At 52.6% G+C, this 21,192-nt stretch overlaps 1 protein-coding gene across 2 annotated transcripts; it reads left to right on the top strand.

Moving 5' to 3' along the window:
• Positions 1–4,376: 4,376 nt before the first annotated feature.
• THEMIS2 (thymocyte selection associated family member 2) lies at positions 4,377–20,070 on the top strand. Of its 2 annotated transcripts, none has more exons than XM_047727664.1 (6): positions 4,377–4,514; positions 6,718–6,858; positions 8,259–8,669; positions 13,732–14,810; positions 16,940–17,093; positions 17,888–20,070. In XM_047727664.1, the coding sequence occupies exons 1-6, from the start codon at positions 4,421–4,423 to the stop codon at positions 17,941–17,943; spliced, it is 1,935 nt and encodes a 644-aa protein (XP_047583620.1). In that variant the 5' UTR covers positions 4,377–4,420; the 3' UTR covers positions 17,944–20,070. The 2 variants fall into 2 exon arrangements, with proteins under 2 accessions (XP_047583620.1, XP_047583621.1); XM_047727665.1 differs by lacking the exon at positions 4,377–4,514 and adding an exon at positions 4,631–4,734.
• The last annotated feature ends 1,122 nt before the right edge of the window (positions 20,071–21,192 follow it).

Here is a 21,192-nt window from a genome sequence, read left to right as displayed (position 1 = left end):
AATTCAGAGGCACAGGAGGCCCTCCGAAAACAATCATAAGAACAGATATTGAGCACTGGGCACCTGCCCTAGGCCCATCACACTACCATTTCCACCAAGACCCTGCTCCCACCAGTGCCCACTGGACAGAGGGGACCGAGGCTCAGAGAGGTTAAGGAACTTGCCCAAGATCACACAGCTAAGAAGTGGTGGAGCCAGGCTTTGAGCCCAGCTCTATTTTCAAAGCTTGTCTTTTTATTCTTCATCCTCTGCTGCAATTCTAGGCCAACCCAAACCGAGCAGAAATCTGCCAGACTTGCTTGGTCCACTGAAACCTCTGGGGAAGAGATGAGTAATTGTCACTGTTTCCTCTAGCCTGCCTCAGAAGCCCTCGGTTCCTTGGGGCGCCTGGCCAGCTCGGTGGTAGAGCACATAGCTCTTGGTCTTGGGGTTGTGAGTCTGAGCACCACACTGGGTATAGAGATCACTTAAATGAATAAATAAAAACTTAAAGAGAAAGTTCCTAGCTTCCTCCACTTTCTTGTCACATGATCTCAGGCAATACTTTTCTGAGCCTCTTCTGAGCCTCAGTTTTCTCACCTGTGAAATGGGAATGATAATGTCTGTCTGTCTTGCTTGTGGGGAGGCATAAGTGAACATACATTTGTACTGAGCCTGCTCAGAGGAGGTGCCCACAGAATCACACCTGCCAGTGTTTCTGGAAACATAGAAATGGCCCCTCTGCTCTACATATCCTCCTCCCTGGCCTGTGGCCCCATGGTCCCTGGCATACCTGTGTACCTCTCCTCTCAGCTCTTGCAAGAGTCCTTCCTTTTCTTATTGGGTCCATTGGAGGCTCAACAACCTTTCAACATGACAAATATGCCCACAGAAGCTACAAACACCAGCATACCATTTGACCCAGAAATTCCACTTTGGGGATCTATCTCAAGGAAACATTTTCCACGCATTCATTCAGTGAGTCATTAACAACAGTAATTTATTGAGCATCTACTGTTTGCCAGGCCCTGTGATATGCTGGGACTATACTGGGGAGCAAAGCAGACTGCTACTCCAACCTCTGACCACCAGAAGACAACGGTCTTTTTTTTTAAGTTCTGGATTAAAAAAAAATTTTTTTTTCTATTTTATTTTAAGTAGGCCCCACACCCAATGCGGGGCTCGAACTCGTGACTCTGATTAACAGTCGCATGCTGTACCCACTGAACCATACAGGCGCCTCCAGAAGCTAACTAATTGTTGAGGAGACATTAAATAAACAATTACACATATAAATATAAGACTGCAAAATTGCAATGGCAAGGAAATGTTTCAATGTGTTGTATTGTAGCAGGCTTTTGCCTGCTAATCTGGTAGGTCCACTTCTGTGCCCAGGAATCTGGGAAAAGATAAAGGCAAAGGAAAGGGAGGATTTTTTTTTTTAAGATTTTATTTATTTATTTGACAGAGATATCACAAGCAGGCAGAGAGGCAGGCAGAGAGAGAGGGGGAAGCAGGCTCCCCGCTGAGCAGAGAGCCCGATGCGGGGCTCGATCCCAGGACCCTGGGATCATGACCTGAGCCGAAGGCAGAGGCTTTAACCCACTGAGCCACCCAGGCGCCCCAGATTTTTTTTTTTTAAGATTTTATTCATTTAGGGGCACCTGGGTGGGCTCAGTGGGTTAAAGCCTCTGCCTTCGGCTCAGGTCATGATCCCAGGGTCCTGGGATCGAGCCCCGCATCGGGCTCTCTGCTCAGCGGGGAGCCTGCTTCCCCCTCTCTCTCTGCCTGCCTCTCTGCCTACTTGTGATCTGTGGCTGTCAATTAAATAAATAAAATCTTTAAAAAAATTTTGAAAAAGATTTTATTCATTTATTTGACAGAGAGATCACAAGGAAGCAGAGAGGCAGGCAGAGAGAGAGAGAGAAGCAGGCTCCCTCGATTGCAGGACCCCAAGACCATGACCTGAACTGAAGGCAGAGGTTTAACCCACTGAGCCACCCAGGTGCCCCAGGAAAGGGAGGATTTTAAAGTTTTCTGTTGAGTGTTATCACTCAGGAACCTCTCTTTGAAGGTCAAGGCGGGACCTGATGTCAGCTGGGTCATGGGGTGGGCAGCGTGTCTGTAATGTTTATGCAAAGAAAGAAAAAGACAAAACTAAGAGGCAACCCTGTGGCATGGTGTACTCTGCGACAGATTGTGGGTTCCAAATGCCATTCTCCAATAAAAGGAACCAGGCTTCTGGGAGAAATGGTTCCATGCAGGGCTGGGGCAGAAAGAAAACCAGATGAGCCTGAAGCATCTTGTAGCATCAGACAGTAAGGAAGGGCTGAGAATGCAGAACGAGGAGGGCATGGCCAAGTGACCCAGGTGCCAACCCAAAGGAACTCCCCAGGCTGGAATGATTTGAGCAACAACAGCAATAATGTAGTATTAGATTATAAGTCAAGGTGTAAAGTAAATACCCATGACTCCATACTGATGTAAATAAATAGCTTAATAAATAGATAAATGGGGGAGAAGAGACACATCTTTCTTACAGAGGACTCCCAATAATTTATTTGGATGTTATTCACTCTGGGAAGTGGGGCTTAGCTTTCCCTAACGGTGGGCTGCACTTAGCGACTTCTTTCCAAAGACTGGAGTATGAACCGTGGAAATAGCAAGTTTCCAGTGGAGAAACCCGGAAACACCGCCTTAACTAAGCCATCACGGTTAACGTCACAGTGAAAAGTCCTGTGCCCATGTCATGTGCCCCCTAGGAGAGGCAGTGATGAGAAGGGCATATCACCTTGGTAGTATCCCCCCGGAAAAACCAAAGCCCCAGTCTAATCGTGAGGACGGCATCAGAAAAAATCCCATTTGAGGGGCATTCTGCAAAATGCCTGACCTGTTCTCCTCAAGACTGTCAAGCTTAGAAGAAGAACTGGGAAAGGTTGAGAACGGGTCACACACAGGAGACATGAAGATTAAATGCAATACGGACTCCTGGGTGAGATTCTGGAACAGAAAAAGTACATCAGAGAAAAAGCAGATAAAATCCAAATAAAGTCTACAATTTAGTTAACATTAATGTAGCAATGTTGGTTTCTTAGTTTTGACAAATGTGCCCAGGTAATGTGAGATGATAGCATTAGGGGAATTTAAAACTAGCTGAGGGATGTATGGGAAATCTATTTTTGCAACTCTAGTGTAAATTTTAAAAAGTTTAAAATCTGCACACAAACAGAATAAAGTGTTGAAAGAAACACAGCCAAGTGTTTGTAGTAAGTATATTTGGATAGTGGTAAAGAATGTCCTCTATTTGTCAGTGTCTTTTTTTTTTTTTTTGTCATTTTTTTGGTCAGTGTCTTTAATTAGGGTTAATTAGGGTTTATTCCTTTTTTTGTCAGTGTCTTTAATTAGGGTTAATTAGGGTTTATTCCTTTTATTTTAAACATTTATTATTACTTAAAAAAAAGATTTATTTTAGAGTGAGAGAGAGAGCAGGGGGGAGAAGCTGAGGGAGAGAGAGCATCTCAGGTAAGCCTCTCCCCCTCTCTTCCGGCTGGGCTCAGATCTCTCTCCACCGGGAGATCATGACTTCAGCCCAAACCAAGAGCTGGAGGCTCAATCGACTGCGCCACTGGGGCGCCCCAAACCTTTTATTATTTCTGATTAGAAGTCTATTACTTCTCTGGTAACAGAAAGTGAAATAATTTTGCGCAATACCTAAATGATCTCATTTAATCCTCACAACCAGCTAGGAAAATATTCTTTGCCCTATTTTACAGATGAGGAAACTGAAACTGAGAAGTCGGTGATTTGTTTAAAGTTAGATACCAAGCAAGAGGGCTCTCGCCTAAGCAGATTTCTCTATAGCCCAAGGAAGAAATTTTAACTACAAATGTCCAGCAGGTATGAGCGTCCTGGAAAGGTGGTGAGCTCCCCGTCCGTAGAGGACTGCGAGTGTCCCGGAGAGGGAATCAGGAGACCTGACACTGCATCTTTCTCCGCGGACGCAGAGTGCAGGGCACAGGTCTTCTGTGAGACCCAGAACTACAGCAGGCCGGCCGCGTTTCCTCCTTCTAACTGGGAAGACGACAGGGGCAGGTGGGGAGCAGCTGGGACTTCTCCTTCATCTCCATCAGCGCCCCCTCCTCCACCACGGGATACATCACAGACCATTGGGGACGAGGGGACATTTAGTCAGAGCCTCTGGGCGTCAGGCCCTGATCTAGACCTTTGACGTCACGCCGCCAAGGTGAGAGGTAGGCACTGCTTCCCATTTTAGGGTTGAGGAAACCGAGGCGGTCAGATGGCACCCGCAAGGTCCCCTCGCCGGGAGATGGAGAGGCCCCGCCCACCTCGGCGGGGCGGGGCGGGGTGGGGCGGGGCGGGGCTGCGGGCTCCGAGCGCGGGCAGCGGCCACTCAGTCTAAGTCCAACGAACCGCGAGGACCATGGAGCCGGTGTCGCTGCACGACTTCGTTTGCGCCTTGGACCTCGCCTCCCTCCCGCGTGTGCTGCGGGTCTGCTCCGGGGTCTACTTCCAGGGTGAGTGAGGGGCCGCGGCCTGGCTCTCGCTGGGTGGTGGGGCAGGGGCGCTGCCCAGGCGACGGAAACCGGGGAAACCCAGCTACGCTGCCACTGCCCAAGCCCAGGTATGACTTGGGGCCACACTCAACCTCTCTGGGCCTCGGCTTTTGCTTTCGTGGAATGGGAGAGCGCTGATTGCCGGTAGGGTGGTGGTAAGTCAATGAGCTTAGACACTCAGGTGGGTGGAACCGAGCCAAGCAGGGGTGAAACCGCGGTGAGCACCGCGGGAGGTCTGACCGTGGGAAAGCGGAACATAGGGGCTCGTGCCAGGTCAGCCCCCTCCTCCGCCTGCCGTCCCACTCCGCCCCCTTGACGCCTGTCTACGCGCCTTCATTCAGTCCTTCCAGCCCACCTTCGCCCTCAGCTTTGCGACCTGATCTCTCAGCTCGGTTCTCAGCGTGCGCCACTGTTCCCCGCAGCAGCCTTCCCCGCTCTCTGCTCCTTGCGCACCTGCACGTCTGCCTCCTGGTTCTCAGGAATGGGTGCAGAGCAGGGGCTCAACGGCTCCTGCTGCCTGAAGGAGCAAGAAGGGCGAGACGGACAGGCGGTGGAGGGGTGGGGAAGCCGCTCAGAGGGTGAGGTGAGGGAGTGGGGACGTCGGAGGTAGAGGGAACTTGGGAGACTGGGTGGAGGGGGAGAGGCTCCTTCCTGAGAAAGCAAACTAGGGCAGGGGTACCCTTGCGCATCTGTTCCCTCTTTCTCTTCCCTTGCTTTGCCACAGCAGGCTCCAGGGGAAGTGTTCTGAGGCTCCAAGGGGGGGAGCCCAGACCAATGGGGCGACATATGGAAAGCCACACAGGGGACAGGACCTGCCACCGCACACTGGGTTTGGCCAGGAACCCTTGGGAATCTGGCAGATGTGGGTTCAAAGGCTGACTTTCCTTTGGGGGCTCCCTGCAGGCGCTTCTCGTGTTTGTGCTCCTGCTGACATCATCCCCTGACCACCAAGTGTCACAATGGCTGCTTCCTCATTCTGCCTGACCTGGGGTGTGGGAAGTGGTGGATGTTTGGTGAGAGAAGAACCTTCTCCCAGGTTCAGATGGTAGGAGTCCTGGGGCAGAGGAAGGGGCCCCACTCTCCAAAGCAGTTAGCTGCGTCATGAGGGCTTCCAGCTGTAGAGACAAGCGCCCGGGGCTGGAGTCCCTATTCTGCTCCCTTGAACCACCCAGCCTCACCCAGGCGCAGCTCATTATTTTTAGGGTGGGGAGCAGGTCCTCCCTCAGAGGACAGTCATAGGTCTTCAATGCAAAGCATATCGGCAGTCCAGTGCCCAATGCCCAGTGCCCCAGCTGCTGTTCACACCAGCCCTGCGGGGCCGCCCCATGAAACTGCAGATTATGAGCCCATGTGCATTTTTCCAGTATGCAGGTGGGATTATCATCAGCTTCTGAAAGCCCTGCTGGGGATGCCTTGGAAGGGCTGGAGTCAGCTGGCCTCAAGGCTGAACTCTGTGCGCTGTTGGGTCCCAAGTCCACAGATGGAGTCTGTCCAGCCTGTGGGTGGGGGGAGAGGGGAGATCTTTATCGAGCACCTTTTATGTTCCGGACACTGCTTTAGACACTTTAGAATCATTAAGTGGGACTACTGGCTTGATGGTGGCAGCCCAGACACCTGCCTCCTGTGCCCACCCTGTCGGTGGCCCTCCGCTTCCTCCTGTGCTTCCTTTAAACACAGCTCACGTGAAGAAGAAAGCACTGGTACTGGTGTCAGTCTGTGTGTGTGACCTCCAGGCAGTCTCTGCCCTTCTCTGGGCCCGAGGCCCTAGCTGTACGGAGGCAGCTGGGACTTTGGGCGTTGCTTACTTGCCCAGGACTTCAGCCCAGGCTTGGCGGCGAGGCCTGGGTCAGGGCCGGTGATGCTGGGGTGGACCAGCCCTGCCCTGCCTGTGAGCTCCGTTCAGGAGGCATGGGGGTGTGGAGAAGGCCAGAGAAGTGTCTCACAGAGGGTCCATCCAGCGCTGAAGGAAGACACAGGCAGGGTTCCTGTGACCTGAGTGTGGCTGAGCCAAAGGCCATTGGGTAGGGAAGGACAGGGGAGGCCGCTCCAGGCTGCAGGAACCAGTGCAGAGCAGAGGCAGAGTGCAGCCTGTCGGGGAACAGGGCACAGGCCAGCTAGCACTTGGCTCCTCTGACACACAGAAACCGAATCTGTCTCTTGGCAGGCTCCATCTACGAGATCTCTGGGAATGAGTGCTGCCTCTCCACAGGGGACCTGATCAAGGTCACCCAGGTTCGCCTCCAGAAGGTGGTCTGCGAGAACCCAGGAACAGGCCAGACCATAGAAATCCCCCCCAACTTCTGTGGTAAGGCAGACAGCTCTGTGTCCTGTCCACCAACAACCCCCCCACCCCCACCCCACCAACCCCGAGTGCACCGGCCCCCTCCAGCCCCAGCATGCACTACCAACCCTCAAGTTTGGCCCCTGTGCTCTCACATCCCCCACTGCTGTGCCCCAAGGCCCCGATGTCCTCTGAGGGGTCTGACAATGCCCTTAACCTGGAGTGGCCGCACCCTCTCCATATCCATCTCTCTGGTCACATCTGCCTCTCGGCTGGGACTCTCTTTGTTCCGGATCTTTGTCCACGTGCCTGTCTCTGTGTTTGTTCACACATTTCCCCACCACACATTTACTGACACCTGTTGTGCGCTCGGGGCTGGGGGTGTGGAGCTCAGGATGACCTGGGGGGGTGACAGCGAGAGGAGGGCAAGAGTCGACACAGAGTTTAGAGAGGGTTCTTGGCAGGAGGAGAACACCTCAGGGATCTGGGCAGGCTTCCTGGAGGGGGTGGCACCTGAGCAGGAAGGAGGACTTCCAGAGGGAGTAACACAGGGAGTAGCATGGGCATATCTGGTGCTCCAGAAATGACGGAGCTCGGTTCCTGCAGGACACATGTCGTGAGCTGGGCAGACAGGGGTGGGGGGTGGCTGGGACGCTGAAGCCTGGTTGGGAAGCCCCACTCTGCCGGCTGTGTGCCATGGCCTAGAGTCTAGACTGGTACCTTTGGAGAAAGTCCTTGTCACACAGACAGGAGGGGGCCTTGAGGTAACTTGGGGTAACTTGGGATAACTTGCAGAGGGGACCAGAAGCGATGTCTGGATGTGGGCTATTTTAGGCCAGTACAGTGGCGGGAGAAGCATGAATGGGGACAGGGGAAGAAGTTGGATGGGGGAAGAACAGTCGGGCCACCAGAACTGGCAGACAGGATGTGGGGTGAAGGGTGGTGGTCAGAGGCCATTTGGCTAGGAGCTCCTGGGTGTCTAGTTTGTGAAAGAGGGGGACAGTGGCGCTGCCCCAGCATGGGGTGATTGGTGTTGGGTATATGGGATTGGAGTGGTGGTGAGGAACATGGAAGCAAAGTTGGCAGAATTGGAGGTAGGTACGGTTCAGGAGGTAGGCACAGGTGGCCGTTGTCAGTGTCTTTGGGAAAACACATCCCTGTTCTGTCTCTGATGACAGTCCCTCTAAGTTCTTGCTTCTCTGCGTAAGGAGGAACTGTCCCCATTTCTACTTGTCACTGTCCCTTTACACATGGTCACTGGCTGCTGCTTGTCCCTCAACCCTGCGGCCTGGATGTCCATATGCTTGGGACTTGTCTTTGGGGGATTCTGACTGGGTTCTCTGTGGCCCACCAGGGCCTGGTATGTGTGTCCCTGGACCCACAAGGGCCCGTCCCACCTTGATACCCTCTGCTGTGCCCCACAGGCCACTTCAGCCCCCTCACCGGCCCTCAGAGCTACGAAACCCTGGAGGAGCTGCTCTCTGCTGCAACCCAGCGCTCCAGGAAGCTGCCCATTGGCTTCATGTCGACACACAAAATCACCACAGAGGCCAGGGTGGTGCCCAGGGACCAGCCCCTCCTGCTCAAGGATGTGGAGGAGTATCATAGGACCTACCATGCCCGCTGTGTGCTGGACACCAAAACCCAGCACTTCACTCTGTACCTGCCCTTGTCCCAGAGGGGCCCCTTCTGGGAATGGGAGCCTGGTGCCCCTCGGCCCCTCCTCCAGGCCCTGAAGGATCCAGCCCTGAGCGACCGCCTCTTCACCTGCCCCACACTCCCTTGGCAGTCCCTGCTCCTGAGGCCCCAGTATGAGATCCAAGCCATCATGCACAGTGAGTTGCTGGGGCGGATTGTGGGGGGGAGGGTTGACGGGGTGAGAGAGGGGCTCCTGGGAAGCTGCTCAGTTGGAAGGTACCCCAAGTACCAGGTCGCTTACCCAGTACATACAATATAACAGAATGAAGAGTCCCAGATAGTGGGGCATTACTAAAAGGAGACAGGAAAATGAGGGAACTTAAGAGTGAGGTCCCACTCTTTATAAAATTAGGCAAAAGTTGGATTATGAGCTCGCTAGCAACTAGGACAAAGCAACAGCTACACAGTAAAACCTTGACCGTTTGCTCAGGAGAAACAGATTTTCCTGCCTCTGGGGAGGAAGAGATTGTTCCTCAAGGGCCCCCGCGTCTGTGTGACAGGGACACTGGGTGAATCCCTAGCTGTCTCTTCGGCTGTCTGAGGTCAGGCTGGGGGCAGTGTGCTGAGCAGGGCTGGTGAAACGGTAGAAGCCGGCCAGTATGGCTGCTGGGAGGCCGAGCTGGAGTGGAGGCGGAATGGGTGCCCTGGGGCCTCTTCCCTGGAGGACAGAGTTTGAGGACCTCCTGGACCCCGTCACCCGACATCACAGTTACAGGACCTATCTGTCCTGTTTCGTCTCTCCCCACCCTGCCTGATTATTTCAAAACAAACCCCACGTATCCCATCATTTCTCATATAAATACTTCAGTGTGTCTTTAAAAACAATGATTTATTAAAGATTTTATTTACTTATTTGATATAGAGAGAGAGATCACAAGTAGGCAGAGAGGCAGGCAGAGAGAAAGGGGGAAGCAGGCCTCCCTGCTGAGCAGAGAGCCTGATGCGGGGCTCGATCCCAGGACCCTGAGATCATGATCTGAACCGAAGGCAGAGGCTTAACCCACTGAGCCACCCAGGTGCTCCTAAAAATAATTTTTTTAAACAGGCACACAATACCCTCATCACACCAAAAAAATTAACAATAACTCCTTATACCACTATTTGGTGTTTGTACTTCCTCTCCTGTCTCCTAAATTGTCCTACAGTATGTTCACAGCAGGATCCAGACAAGACCCACAAGATTGCTGTTGATTTCAGGCCTTTTAAATCAGTTACTCTACAGGGTCACCTTTCTTATTTTTCTTATAATTTATCTGTTGAAGGGACTCGGCTCTTTGTCCTGCAGGCTGTCTCGCATTTGGATTTTGTTGACAGCGTCCTTGCGATGGAGCCAGTGGGCGTCTGTCCCCTGTATTGGCCTCATGGGACTTGACATCCGGTTGTACTCGCAGCCGTGATTTATTGCAGCGAAAGGACACAAGAGTTGCCTCCAGGTGGAGTCACACAGGACACACGGAGTCCCTCTGGCACTGAACTGTGGCAACACGTGTGAGCTGTTGTCAGGGAACCTCATAGACTCAGTGCCCGAGGTCTTTACTGGGGGCTGGTCACGGAGGTCCCCTCTGCTTAGCACGCACCCCAATTCTAGACCTCAGTCAGAGAGCACGTGTTCGGCATCCCTGACTGTACAGGCTAAGGATGGGAACCACCGCCCCGCAGTGAGAGGATGGTGGGAACACACACTAAACCACATCCCCAGACACCAGTGGAGGACCAGCCTTGTAGGCAGGCTTTTCTAGGGATAAAAGCCTCAGGCCAGCTGTTGGCTCTTTGCCACACATCTGTAGAGGTTTGACCAGACCCAGGAGGTTCTCATGGCTGCAGGAGGTGTGGGGCAAGGAGTCCACCCCCCCAGCCCCCCTCTCTGTGTCTGTCCCCAGCCTAACTTGCAGCACCAACCTTGGTGTCGATCAGATGCAAAGCACTGGGCCGGCATCTGTGATGTGAGTGGCTGTTGCAATAGTGATTTGAGTCCTAGGGCTCCTTCTTCATCTGGTAGTCAGGAACGGACTATAAAAAGCAACTCCCCGCCCCCACCACTCCAGCATGAGAAAAGCGGGACATTGTGTTTATGTAAGTCAGGGTCCCCGGGTACCATTCTCCCTCCGCTCTGGCGGACCTGGCCGGGTTCTGCCTGGCTCTCGAGCCCTGCTCTGCTCGCTGCCTCCAGCCTATAGGGAGGAACGTCCTAAGAGATGTATACTTTGTTTACTAGTTTGTTTTGGTTTGGTTTGGTTTTGTTTTTTAAAGATTTATTTGAGAGAGAGTGTGCTTGTTGGGGAGGGGTGGAAGGGGAGGGAGAAACTCTCAAGCAGGCTACTTGCTGAGTGCAGAGCCTCGCAGAGCCTTACTCGGGGCTCAGTCTCACATCCCTGGGATCATGGCCTGGGCTGAAACCGAAAATTGGATGCTAAACTGACAGAGCCACCCAGGGGCCCGTTTCCTAGTTGTTGTTGTTGTTTTTAAGATTTTATTTATTTATTTGACAGAGATCACAAGTAGGCAGAGAGAGACGGGGAAGCAGGTTCCCCACTGAGCAGAGAGCCTGACTGGGGGCTCCATTCCAGGACCCTGGGATCATGACCTGGGCCGAAGGCAGAGGCTTTAACCCACTGAGCCACCCAGGACCACCCCCACCCCCACCGTTTCCTAGTTTTTTAAAATGAGTTGGCTCCCTAGCATTCTTCAAGGATGATTATTTAGGGTGGTTTGTTTTTTTTTTAAATCATCATTATGAACTCACAGATTTTCAGTGTTTTCAATATTCAGTGAACTCAATATTTTCAGTGTTCTAATCCACTGGCATCATTATTGGTGCTCACCTTATCTCAGCCTTGGCCTCAGGGGAGCCTTTTGACACACCTGCAATGGTCTCGAATACATTTTTCTTGCTTTCTGGTTTAAGTGGTTCCAGACTGTGGCACGTTTCCGCTCCAGGAAGTTATCTCTTTCCCAGGGAGCCCTGGCGTCTTGTGGGAAATAGCACTCAGAGAGCACGGCCTGGGGACCAGGGCTTTGAATGGTGGGTCCGGCGTCTGCCCTGGGTGATGAGGCAGTTCTGGGAATTCATAAAGTCCTTTGAAGAAGAAAACCAGAACCGTAGAATGAACCCCCTGTGGCTACCTCCCAGCTTCAACCAGACGTTGGCTCACCCCGCACAGAACAAAAATCCCAGCACTGTGGCCTGAGGGTTGTCCCCACCCGGGCCTCAGTTTCTCCCTCTGTGAGAGGGGAGGTTGCTCCTCGCTTGTCTCCCATATGGCTCACACATAAGGGACATTCGCTTACAGAGCTGCCTCTTGCATTTATAAACCTGGTACTCGCTGATGTCCAGAGAGGAAACAAGTTGCCAAGGTCATTAGCCAGTGTTTTTTATTTTTATTTTTATTCAAGATTCAGGGGCACCTGGGTAGCTCAGTGTATTGAGCATCTGCCTTTGGCTCAGGTCATGATCTCAGGGTCCTGGGATCGAGCCCCACATCGAGCTCTCTGCTCGGAAGGGAGCCTGTTTCCCCCTCTCTCTCTCCCTGCCTCTCTGACTACTTGTGATCTCTCTCTGTCAAATAAATAAATAAAATATAAAAAAAATAAAATAAAGATTCATTCACTTATTTTAGAGAGAGAGAGAGCACGCACAAGTGGGAGGGGCAGAGGGAGAGAGAATCCCAAGCAGACTCGCCTCTGAGTGAGGAGCCAGACTTGGGGCTTGATCACATGACCCTGAGATCACCACCTGAGTGGAAACCAAGAGTCGGAAGCTCAGCCAAATGAGCCACTCAGGAGCCCCAACTGGTGTTTTTCTTAATTTTAATTTAATTTAATTTTTTTTTTTTTTTTTTTTAGGGAGAGATTGAGTGTGCATGAGTGGGGTGGGGCGTTGGAGGTGGGGAGAGAATCTTAAGCAGGCTCCACACGCTGCCCGGAGCTGGACTCGGGGCACAATCTCATAATCCTGAGATCATGACCTGAGCCGAAATCACAGTTGGACATTTAACTGACTGAGCCACCCAGGCGCCCCTCTTAATGTGTTTTTTTCTCTTTATTTAAAATGCGGAAAGGAGGAACTCCTGGGTGGCTCAGTTGGTTAAATGTCTGCCTTCAGCTCAAGTTGTGATCCCGGTGTCCTGGGATCAAGTGCTGCACAGGGAGCCTCCTTCTGCCTGCCACTCCCCCTGCTTTTGTGTGCATTTGCGCGTGCTCTCTCTCTCTCTCTCACTCTCGCTCTCGCTCTCTGACAAATAAATAAATAAATAAATAAAACCTTAAAACACACACACACACACAAACGCAGAAAGGATTTGGCAAGGTAGCTTATAAAATTACATTCAAGGGGCGCCTGGGTGGCTCAGTGGGTTAAAGCCTCTGCCTTCGGCTCAGATCATGATCCCAGGGTTCTGGGATCGAGCCCCGCATCAGGCGCTCTGCTCAGCAGGGAGCCTGCTTCTTCCTCTCTCTCTGCCTACTTGTGATCTTTGTCTGTCAAATAAATAAATTTAAAAAATAAAATAAAAATTACATTCAAAATTCAATTAAAGTTTAAAAAGTGGTTGGACAAATTAGATAGTGTTATTGATGAATTATCAAATAATTATTATCTAGATGTAGTAATGGCATTATGGTTATGTTTTTAACTTCATCTCTTCTCTGAGAGATACACGCTGAAAGGTCAAGATGACACGTGATTATTCTGATTCAAAATGACCCCGTGGAGGGGAACAGACAGGATATGAATGAAAGAGGGTGGGCCATGAATTAAATATTGAAGCTAGCTGATAGGGGGTTCACTATACTCTTGTACTTTTGTAAATGTTTAAAAATTCCTATAATAGGGTCACCTGGGTGGCTCAGTGGATTGGGCCTCCGCTTTCGGCTCATGGCCTTGATCCCAAGGTCTTGGGATTGAGCCCCACATTGGGCTCTCTGCTCAGCAGGGAGCCTGCTTCCTTCTCTCTCTCTGCTTGTCGGTCTGCCTGCTTGTGATCTCTTTGTCAAATAAATAAAATAAAATAAAATAAAAATTCCTATAATAGCTTTCGAAAAGAGGTTAAGGAAAAGAGTGAACAAGGAATCTGATGCCATAGGGAAAGGTTGGCAGAACAGACAGGGAGGAGGTCACCTGGGACCTCTTTGCTGCGAGTACAGGGACACCCCTGGGCTGGTGTGTGGGGCGCCCCCTGAGCTGACCTCCCCTCCCCACAGTGCGCAGAACCGTCGTCAAGATCCCCTCCACCCTGGAGGTCGATGTGGAAGACGTCACCGCCTCTTCTCAGCACATCCACTTTATCCAGCCTCTGCTGCTGAGTGAGGCCCTGGCCCGGGGAGGCCCCTTCCCTCTGTCTGCAGAGATCCTGGAGGTTCCGGAGGGGCCCCCCATCTTCCTCGGCCCGTGGGCAGGCTCCTTGCAGAAAGGCCAGCGGCTCTGCGTCCATGGCCTGGCCTCACCGCCCTGGCGGATCCTGGTCTCGACCAAGGGCCGGAAGGTGCCCAGGCACTTCATGGTCTCCGGGGCTTATCAGGGCAAGCTGCGGCGGCGGCCGAGAGAGTTCCTCACAGCCTGTGACCTCCTGGGTGCCCTCCAGCCAGGCCAGCCGCTCCGGGTCGTGGCCACAAAGGACTGTGAGGTCGAAGGGTTAGAGACCCTTAGGCTCACGTCCCTGGCTGTGGGTGACAGGCTGGAGGTGCTGAGGCCCGGCCAGGCCCACGGGGCTGGAGGCCAGGACATAGATGTCTTGGTATGTCAGCGGCTAAGTGACCAGGCTGAGGAGGATGAGGAGGAGGAGGAAGATTATGAAGAGATAGAAAGTGAAGAGCAGATCCTGCTGCCCCTCTACATCTCCAGTAGTTTCGTGGAGGAGATGAGTGATAATCGGCGCTACAGCCTGGGAGACCTGACTGCCCAGTTTTCGCTGCCCTGTGAAGTCAAGGTGGTGGCCAAGGACGGCAGCCAGCCTGCTGACCCTCTGCCCTCCTTCCCAGGCCTGCGGCTGGAGGAGAAGATCGTGGAACCCTTCTTGGTGGTCAGCTTCGACTCTAAACCTGACATGTGCTTTGAGCTCCCTCCCCGGTGGCTGGACCTGACTGTCGTGGAGACCGAGCAGCAGCCGGGCCAGCCGGCTGGGCCTCCCCCGGTCGCCACCGTGGAGGAGCTGACGGAAGCCTTCTACTATAAGCTCCGGCAGTTACCGGCCTTCGAGAACCAGCCCCCCCCACCGCGGCCCCCCAAAGGTCAAGGCCTCAGTGGGCAGAAGAAACAAAGCGGCAAGAACAAAAGTGGCCAGGTACCAACATACCAAAGCGGGTAGGGAGGGGAACCCGCCGGGGTCACTGCGGGTCCTGCCGGTTCCTTGTCCTGAGTCACGGCTCTGTCGTACAGAGCTTACAGTTTCTACGCGCACACGCTGTGCACCCATCATTCTTACTCGGTGCTGATCATCTGCTGCTGGTACGAGGATTCATATTTTATGGGCGACACCATGAGGACTCAGAGACCCTGAGACTTGCCCAGAGACCCAGTTCAGATGTGGGGGGCCTGAGCGGGAGCGTGAGGCTTCTCCGTGCTCTACCTGCTGTCATCCCCTCATTCCGGTTCATCAGCTGTCACCTAAAGTGTGTCAGCAGCCTCCAACCCCCCTTCCCACACCAACCGCTGTCAGAATGGCCTCCCAAGCCCTTCCCTGGTCACCGATGGGCCTCGGCCCTGTCCTCTGAGCCTTCTGAACCTTCAGTGGCTCCCCACGGCCAGGGTGTAATGTTGACCCCTTAGCATGCCATCCAGGGAGGGTCGTCTATAAGCTGACTTCAATCTCCCCCCGCCAGACCCCTCTTCCAGCACCCACTCTGGTCCGCACTCAGCCGCTGAGAAGCTCCCACAGCTACTCGGTGTGCCGTGATCCCTGCCTCAGCACTTTAACACGTGCTGGGCCTTTTGCCAGAATGTGCTTCCTCCTTTCAGTGGGGAAGGCTCCGCTCAGGCTTCCTGTGTGGAGGTGACAGCCCTCACCCTTCTGTGTTCACCCTGCCCTGTGGTACGCGGCCTGGCGCGGATAGGGGTGGTGCGGGCGGGACAACACCTGGTTTCCAGTGTGCCGTGAGGGGTCTGAGGACAGGGACCCCACCTGCTTGCAGTGGGCAGACAGCGTTGGTGAGGGCTGAACTGACCCAAACCGAGTCCCAGGGATGGAGAGAGAAGCAGGGAAAGAGGCAGAAAGACCTGCTTATGGCCCAGTTCACTCGCTCTGTGGCCTCTGCTCTCCCATTTTCTCGCAGTGACCCCGGGGATAAGGTCAGTGCTGGCTTCTTAGCCACGGCCTGCTGGGTGTCTTCTCCGTGGCGGACACTGCCCGCGCCTCACCCCGCACGGCTCTCCTGATGTCCCTGCAAGGTGGGCTCTTTCTACAGTGAGCAAACAAGAGGCACAGAGAGGGAGATGAGCCGCCCTGAGATCACACAGCTAGCAAATGGGCGACCTGGGGTTTGACGCTGGGTCCGACCGCCCAGCCCGGGCACCTCACCACATCCAAAGCACGTTGTAAAGTGTAGCAAGGAAATTGCTGTGGGGGGGCTTTGGGGAAACTTGCATTTTGTACTGCAAGGGGAGGCAGGAGGGGCTTGCATCCGTGGAGGTGGGAGGGCAGTTGGTTGCTGACAGAGAACACAGGCCTGACAGTACGGGAGAGAACGAACACAGCACAGAAAATTGAGACCTCGGGCCCCGCCTTTGCTCCTGTTGGAAGTGACTTGGGGCCCAGTCCCTGCTCACTGCCCTTGATCCTGCAACTTTTCTTCTCTGGGCATCCGTATTCCCCCCGCTGTGCAGGGGCGCTCTCCGAAGCGTAGTGTGCTAGAAAAAGCGTGAACTTTTGAGGTCACAGACGTGGTTCTGCATCTGAACCTCGGCCCATCTTGCGGTCCTGTGTGAGGTATGACATGGCACACTCTCTCTGAGCCTGTTTCCTCATGGGTACACTGGGAGCTCAAACAGCCCCTCGGAGGGTCCCCTGAGGAGAAACGAACAGGTGTGCTTGTGGCCTGAGTGGGAGTTCAACAAAAGTCTTCCTCCTTCTGGGACCCCTCTCAGCTCGGGCACTCTGTCTTGAGATTTTGTGACTGCTTGACGCCCCTTTAGCAGCAGAGGTGAAGGACGCTGACTGAACCCCCCCGTGGAGAAACTCGGGGCACCCCCGTCTATAGCCCCCAGCCCTTCTGTCGCTCATCCTGGCCTGTCTCCCCGGCCAAAGACCATTTCATGCGCTAGAAACAAAAACACTTGGGGTCCCAGGAAGCCCTACCCTGGACAGGAAATCAAGAGGGGAGCAGAGGAAGTGACCTTGGAAGGAAATTATATTTCATGGACTCTGCTGCCCCATTTCTTGGGACCCTGCTGACTTCTGCTTTTTCTTCCACTCAGTCTTGTCAAGTCTCAGAATGGCAGCAAACTCCTCTGCTCCCCAAAGCCAAGATGAAGACACTGCCGCAGGGCACCAAGGACAGCGCAAGCATGTACAGCAAGGTTGCTGCCCACAGGAAGGGCCTCAGGCACACTAAGCCCATCACGGATCCAGGTGGGACCCTTTTAACCCCCGCTTACCCTTGTCCTTGCTTTTCCTCTCCTTGCTCTGTTCCTGCTCGTGCCTCTGGCAGTGCTGGCCATCCCTTGGCAAGGCCCTGCCCTTGAGCAGAACCTTCTGCAGTCCTAGTTGGACAGAGAGGCTTTTAAGTTAAAGAATGGGCTTAGGGGCGCCTGGGTGGCTCAGTCGGTTAAGCGTCTGCCTTCAGCTCAGGTTATGTTTCCAGGGTGCTGGGATGGAGCCCCGTGTCAGGCTCCCTGCTCAGCAGGGAGTTTACTTCTCCCTCTCCCTCCACCCCTCCACCCACTTGTGCTCCCTTCCTCCCTCTCCCTCTTTCAGATAAATAAATCTCTAAAAAAAGGGAGAGAGGGGCGCCTGGGTGGCTCAGTGGGTTGAGCCGCTGCCTTCGGCTCAGGTCATGATCTCAGGGTCCTGGGATCGAGGCCCGCATCGGGCTCTCTGCTCAGCAGGGAGCCTGCTTCCCTCTCTCTCTTTCTCTGCCTGCCTCTCCATCTGCTTGTGATCTCTCTCTGTCAAATAAATAAATAAAATCTTTAAAAAAAAAAAAAAAAGGGAGAGAGAAGGAGTCCCCATTGTTTCTTCCCCAGGGGCTCTGGAGTCCTGGCAAGGAACATGAGTTCATCTCCAACATACTACCCGCCCCCCCGAGGCAGGCAAGGGGAGTATTTATACAGTGTTCAGACAGAATAATTTGTAGTTATGGTCAGCAAGGACCTCAGGAGCCTGCTTAAGGCCAAAGATCATCATTGACTTGAACTCTTTTGTAGATGATGACGAACATGATTATGAAGAGATACTTGAGAAATTTCAGAATACTCTTTAGATACTGGAGCAGCCCTGCTTCTTCCCTGCTGTGTCTCGGAATCAGAGGCCGTCAACTATTACAAGCCTTTACAAGACCTCACACAAGAGCTCACTGAACTCAGACTGTGGACAGGAAATGGCTTCATGGAGACCAACGTGAAAAGGGGTGGACATTGTTCCAGTGTTTTCCTCATGTTCCAGGTTCCTGCCGCTGAGGGCTGGCTTGTTTGGGGCCAGCACCTCACCCTCGCCTCTTTCAGCTCAGAGCTTTGGTATCTAGAGGAGGCAGCTGGGTTCGGTTCAGTTCTGAGTCCCCAACGCTTGTGTCTCATGAGTTGGTACAGAAAGGAATCTGAGATCACCAACCTTGATGGTGGTGGCACCGTGTCTCCTGCCTCTCAGAAAAGGGGACTCAACCCGGAACACCCCGCACTGAGAGCCTTTTCTTCTGTTTGCCACCCCCTCGCCCTCTTCCTCCGCCACTGAACCCTAAGCCCCTGAGAGAGCAGGGCTAGGTCGCCTATGAAGGAACATGATAGTTGCACGTGACGATCCAAGATTTTTTTGCTCAAAAACCATAGAATAAAAATGACACGTGGGTGTCTGGAAAAATGGGAACAGATATCATGTAGTAAGGTCTGTGCCAGACCCTTTTTAAACATTATCTAAATCCTCAACTCTCTGGATAGACAACGCACTGATTTTAAAGGTCAGAAAACTAGCCTGAGTGGTCAGGTACTTCAGGAGGGCTGACTAGTTGTGGGCCTGGGTTAGCATCTGGGCTCACCACCATCTGGGCTGTGGCTGTGAGCAAGTTCTTTTAACCTAACCTTCAGTTCCTTCATTTGTAAAATACAACTAACAGTTATCTACCTCACAGAATCGTTCTAAGGGTCAAATGCGATAATCTTGGTGTAATATCTAGTGCAGTGCCTGGCACATAATAAACACTCAATAAAAATGTTAGCATCGTTCCCATTGACCCAGATAGCGCAGCTGTGTGTCTGAGGCCTATGTTCTCTCCTCACCTCCACACGGTCTCCCAATCACGGAATCCTTCTGTGTCTGGAATATACTGAGCTCGTAGACTGTGGAGACATGTGTGGACTGGTTGGAAGGCCTCCCCACCCAGCATGACGGAGATAAACCTGGGTCTATGCAGACACTAACCCAGCTTCCAAGGTCAGTCCAGGCCTGTTCCTTGCGGTGAGACCACAGGCCTCACTTCCTGGAAGTGGCAGGGTTTTGGTTCCTAGATGGAGGCAGTCACAGAACCAAGCACACCGCACACTATCTCTTGTCCTCAGCAGAGGACAAGAAATAGATAAAAAGGGAACCAGAGTTTCTGGCTGACGTGGGAATGGAAAGACTGTCTGGAGCTCCCGGATTTGAGGGAGTGCACCTGAGTGTGTCCTTCCTAGGCCTCCTGCTCCCACACCCCAGCACTCCAGGTGAGCCCCAAGCAGCTAGTACAAGCTGCGGGCCAGTTCCCAGGCCTGCCTCCAGAGACCAGCTCAGCTGCACGGGGGCACCCTGAGGAAGAGCGTGCTCTGGGACAAGCAATAAGTATGGGAAAAAGTTCCTCCTGGGCACAGGACCCCAAGCGCCAAGCTCATGTGCAGAATGCCAACAGTTCTCACTTCCACATCTGCATTTAATTATGGCACCAAATTGAGCAAGATCACAAAAGGGGGCCAGAGAGGGGTTTTTCTGAGTGTCCCGATGCTGCAAGAGAAGCAAGCAATTTCATAGCTAGGAAAACTGGGCTGAAAAGGAAAACATGCTTGAAAACCACAACTGTGAGTGGCTTATCATAGCGACTTGGGGGTTGCAGGGGGCAGCAGGGACCACAGGCAGACAATGCCCGTGGGGCACTTTTGTCTTAACTCTGGACTAAGCCACTGGGCAGTGGGGAGGGTGTTAGAGTGGGGCTAGCGGTTCCCCCTGGGTGGTGGTCTCCAAGGCGAGCACACACTCCTGGGAACATACGAGATGTACACTGGGAAACAGAAGAGATTAGTCCATCCCTTCATATTTATTTTTCCTATCTTTTCTCATTTCTATTTTTGAATGTTTTGTGATGTAGAGAACATGCTGACACTGTACCAGCTGTCAACAACTGCTGAATAAATGAACGTGAACTGGAGGTGCTGACTTAAAAATGGATCGAGTTCTGAATCTCCCTCAAATGAATTTTTTTTTTTTTTTAGATTTTATTTATTTATTTGACAGAGATCACAAGTTGGCAGAAAGGCAGGCAGAGAGAGAGGAGAAAGCAGACTCCCTGCTGAGCAGAGAGCCCGATGTGGGGCTCGATCCCAGGACCCTGGGATCATGACCTGAGCAGAAGGCAGAGGCTTTAACCCACTGAGCCACCCAGGCGCCCCTCAAATGAATTTTCAAGTTTTTTTTTTTTTTTTAAGTAATCTCTACACCCAACGTGGGGCCCAAACTCACGACCCCAAGATTAAGAGTCTCATGGTCCACTGACTTTGCCAGCCAGACACCCCTACCTCAACGGCGTTTTTTTTTTTTTTTTTTTTTTTAAAACAAAACAAAACATCTATTCAGGGGCGCCTAGGTGGTTCAGTTGGTTAAGCATCTGACTCCTGATGTTGGCTCAGGTGCTGATCTCGAGGTCCTGGGATCAAGCCCTGTATGGGGCTCTGCGCTCAGTGGGGAATCTGCTTGAGGATTTCTCTCCCTCTGCCCCTCCCCCTGCTCACACACATGCATGCATACTCCCCAAAATAAATAAATCCATCTTTCTCTTTTAAGGGTTTTATTTATTTGACAGACCAGCGAGAGAGGGAACACAAACAGGGAGTGGGAGAGGGAGAAGCAGGCTTCCCACCAAGCAGGAAGCCTGATTCGGGGCTCAATCCCAGAACACTGGGATTATGACCTGAGCCAAAGGCAGAGGCTTTAACCCACTGAGCCACCCAGGCGCCACTAAATAAATCTTAGAAACAAGACAAAAACCCCCATTTATTCTTCCACATCAGATGCTAATTCTTACTGGCTCTTCTCTAGTTAAAGCTGATTAAGTACTACTGGTAACCAAGGAGCCTAATTTCCCACCAGGATACCGTCCCTCAGAATAACATACTGTTCAAAATAACTTTAACTAATGAATTGTGCTGGTCACACAAGCATGCTTAAAGATGACCTTGAGAAAAGACACGTACCAGCCACAGGCCTCTGGGGGAGAGGATGAAAAAGGTCCTTGAAGCAGAGCAGCTGGGAAGGCTGCCTGCTTCCCTTTTTC

This window comes from Lutra lutra, chromosome 4 (assembly GCF_902655055.1).
Source record: "Lutra lutra chromosome 4, mLutLut1.2, whole genome shotgun sequence".
In the NCBI taxonomy this organism is placed as follows: Eukaryota; Metazoa; Chordata; class Mammalia; order Carnivora; family Mustelidae; genus Lutra; species Lutra lutra.
This window is presented reverse-complemented; position numbering and strand designations above follow the sequence as displayed.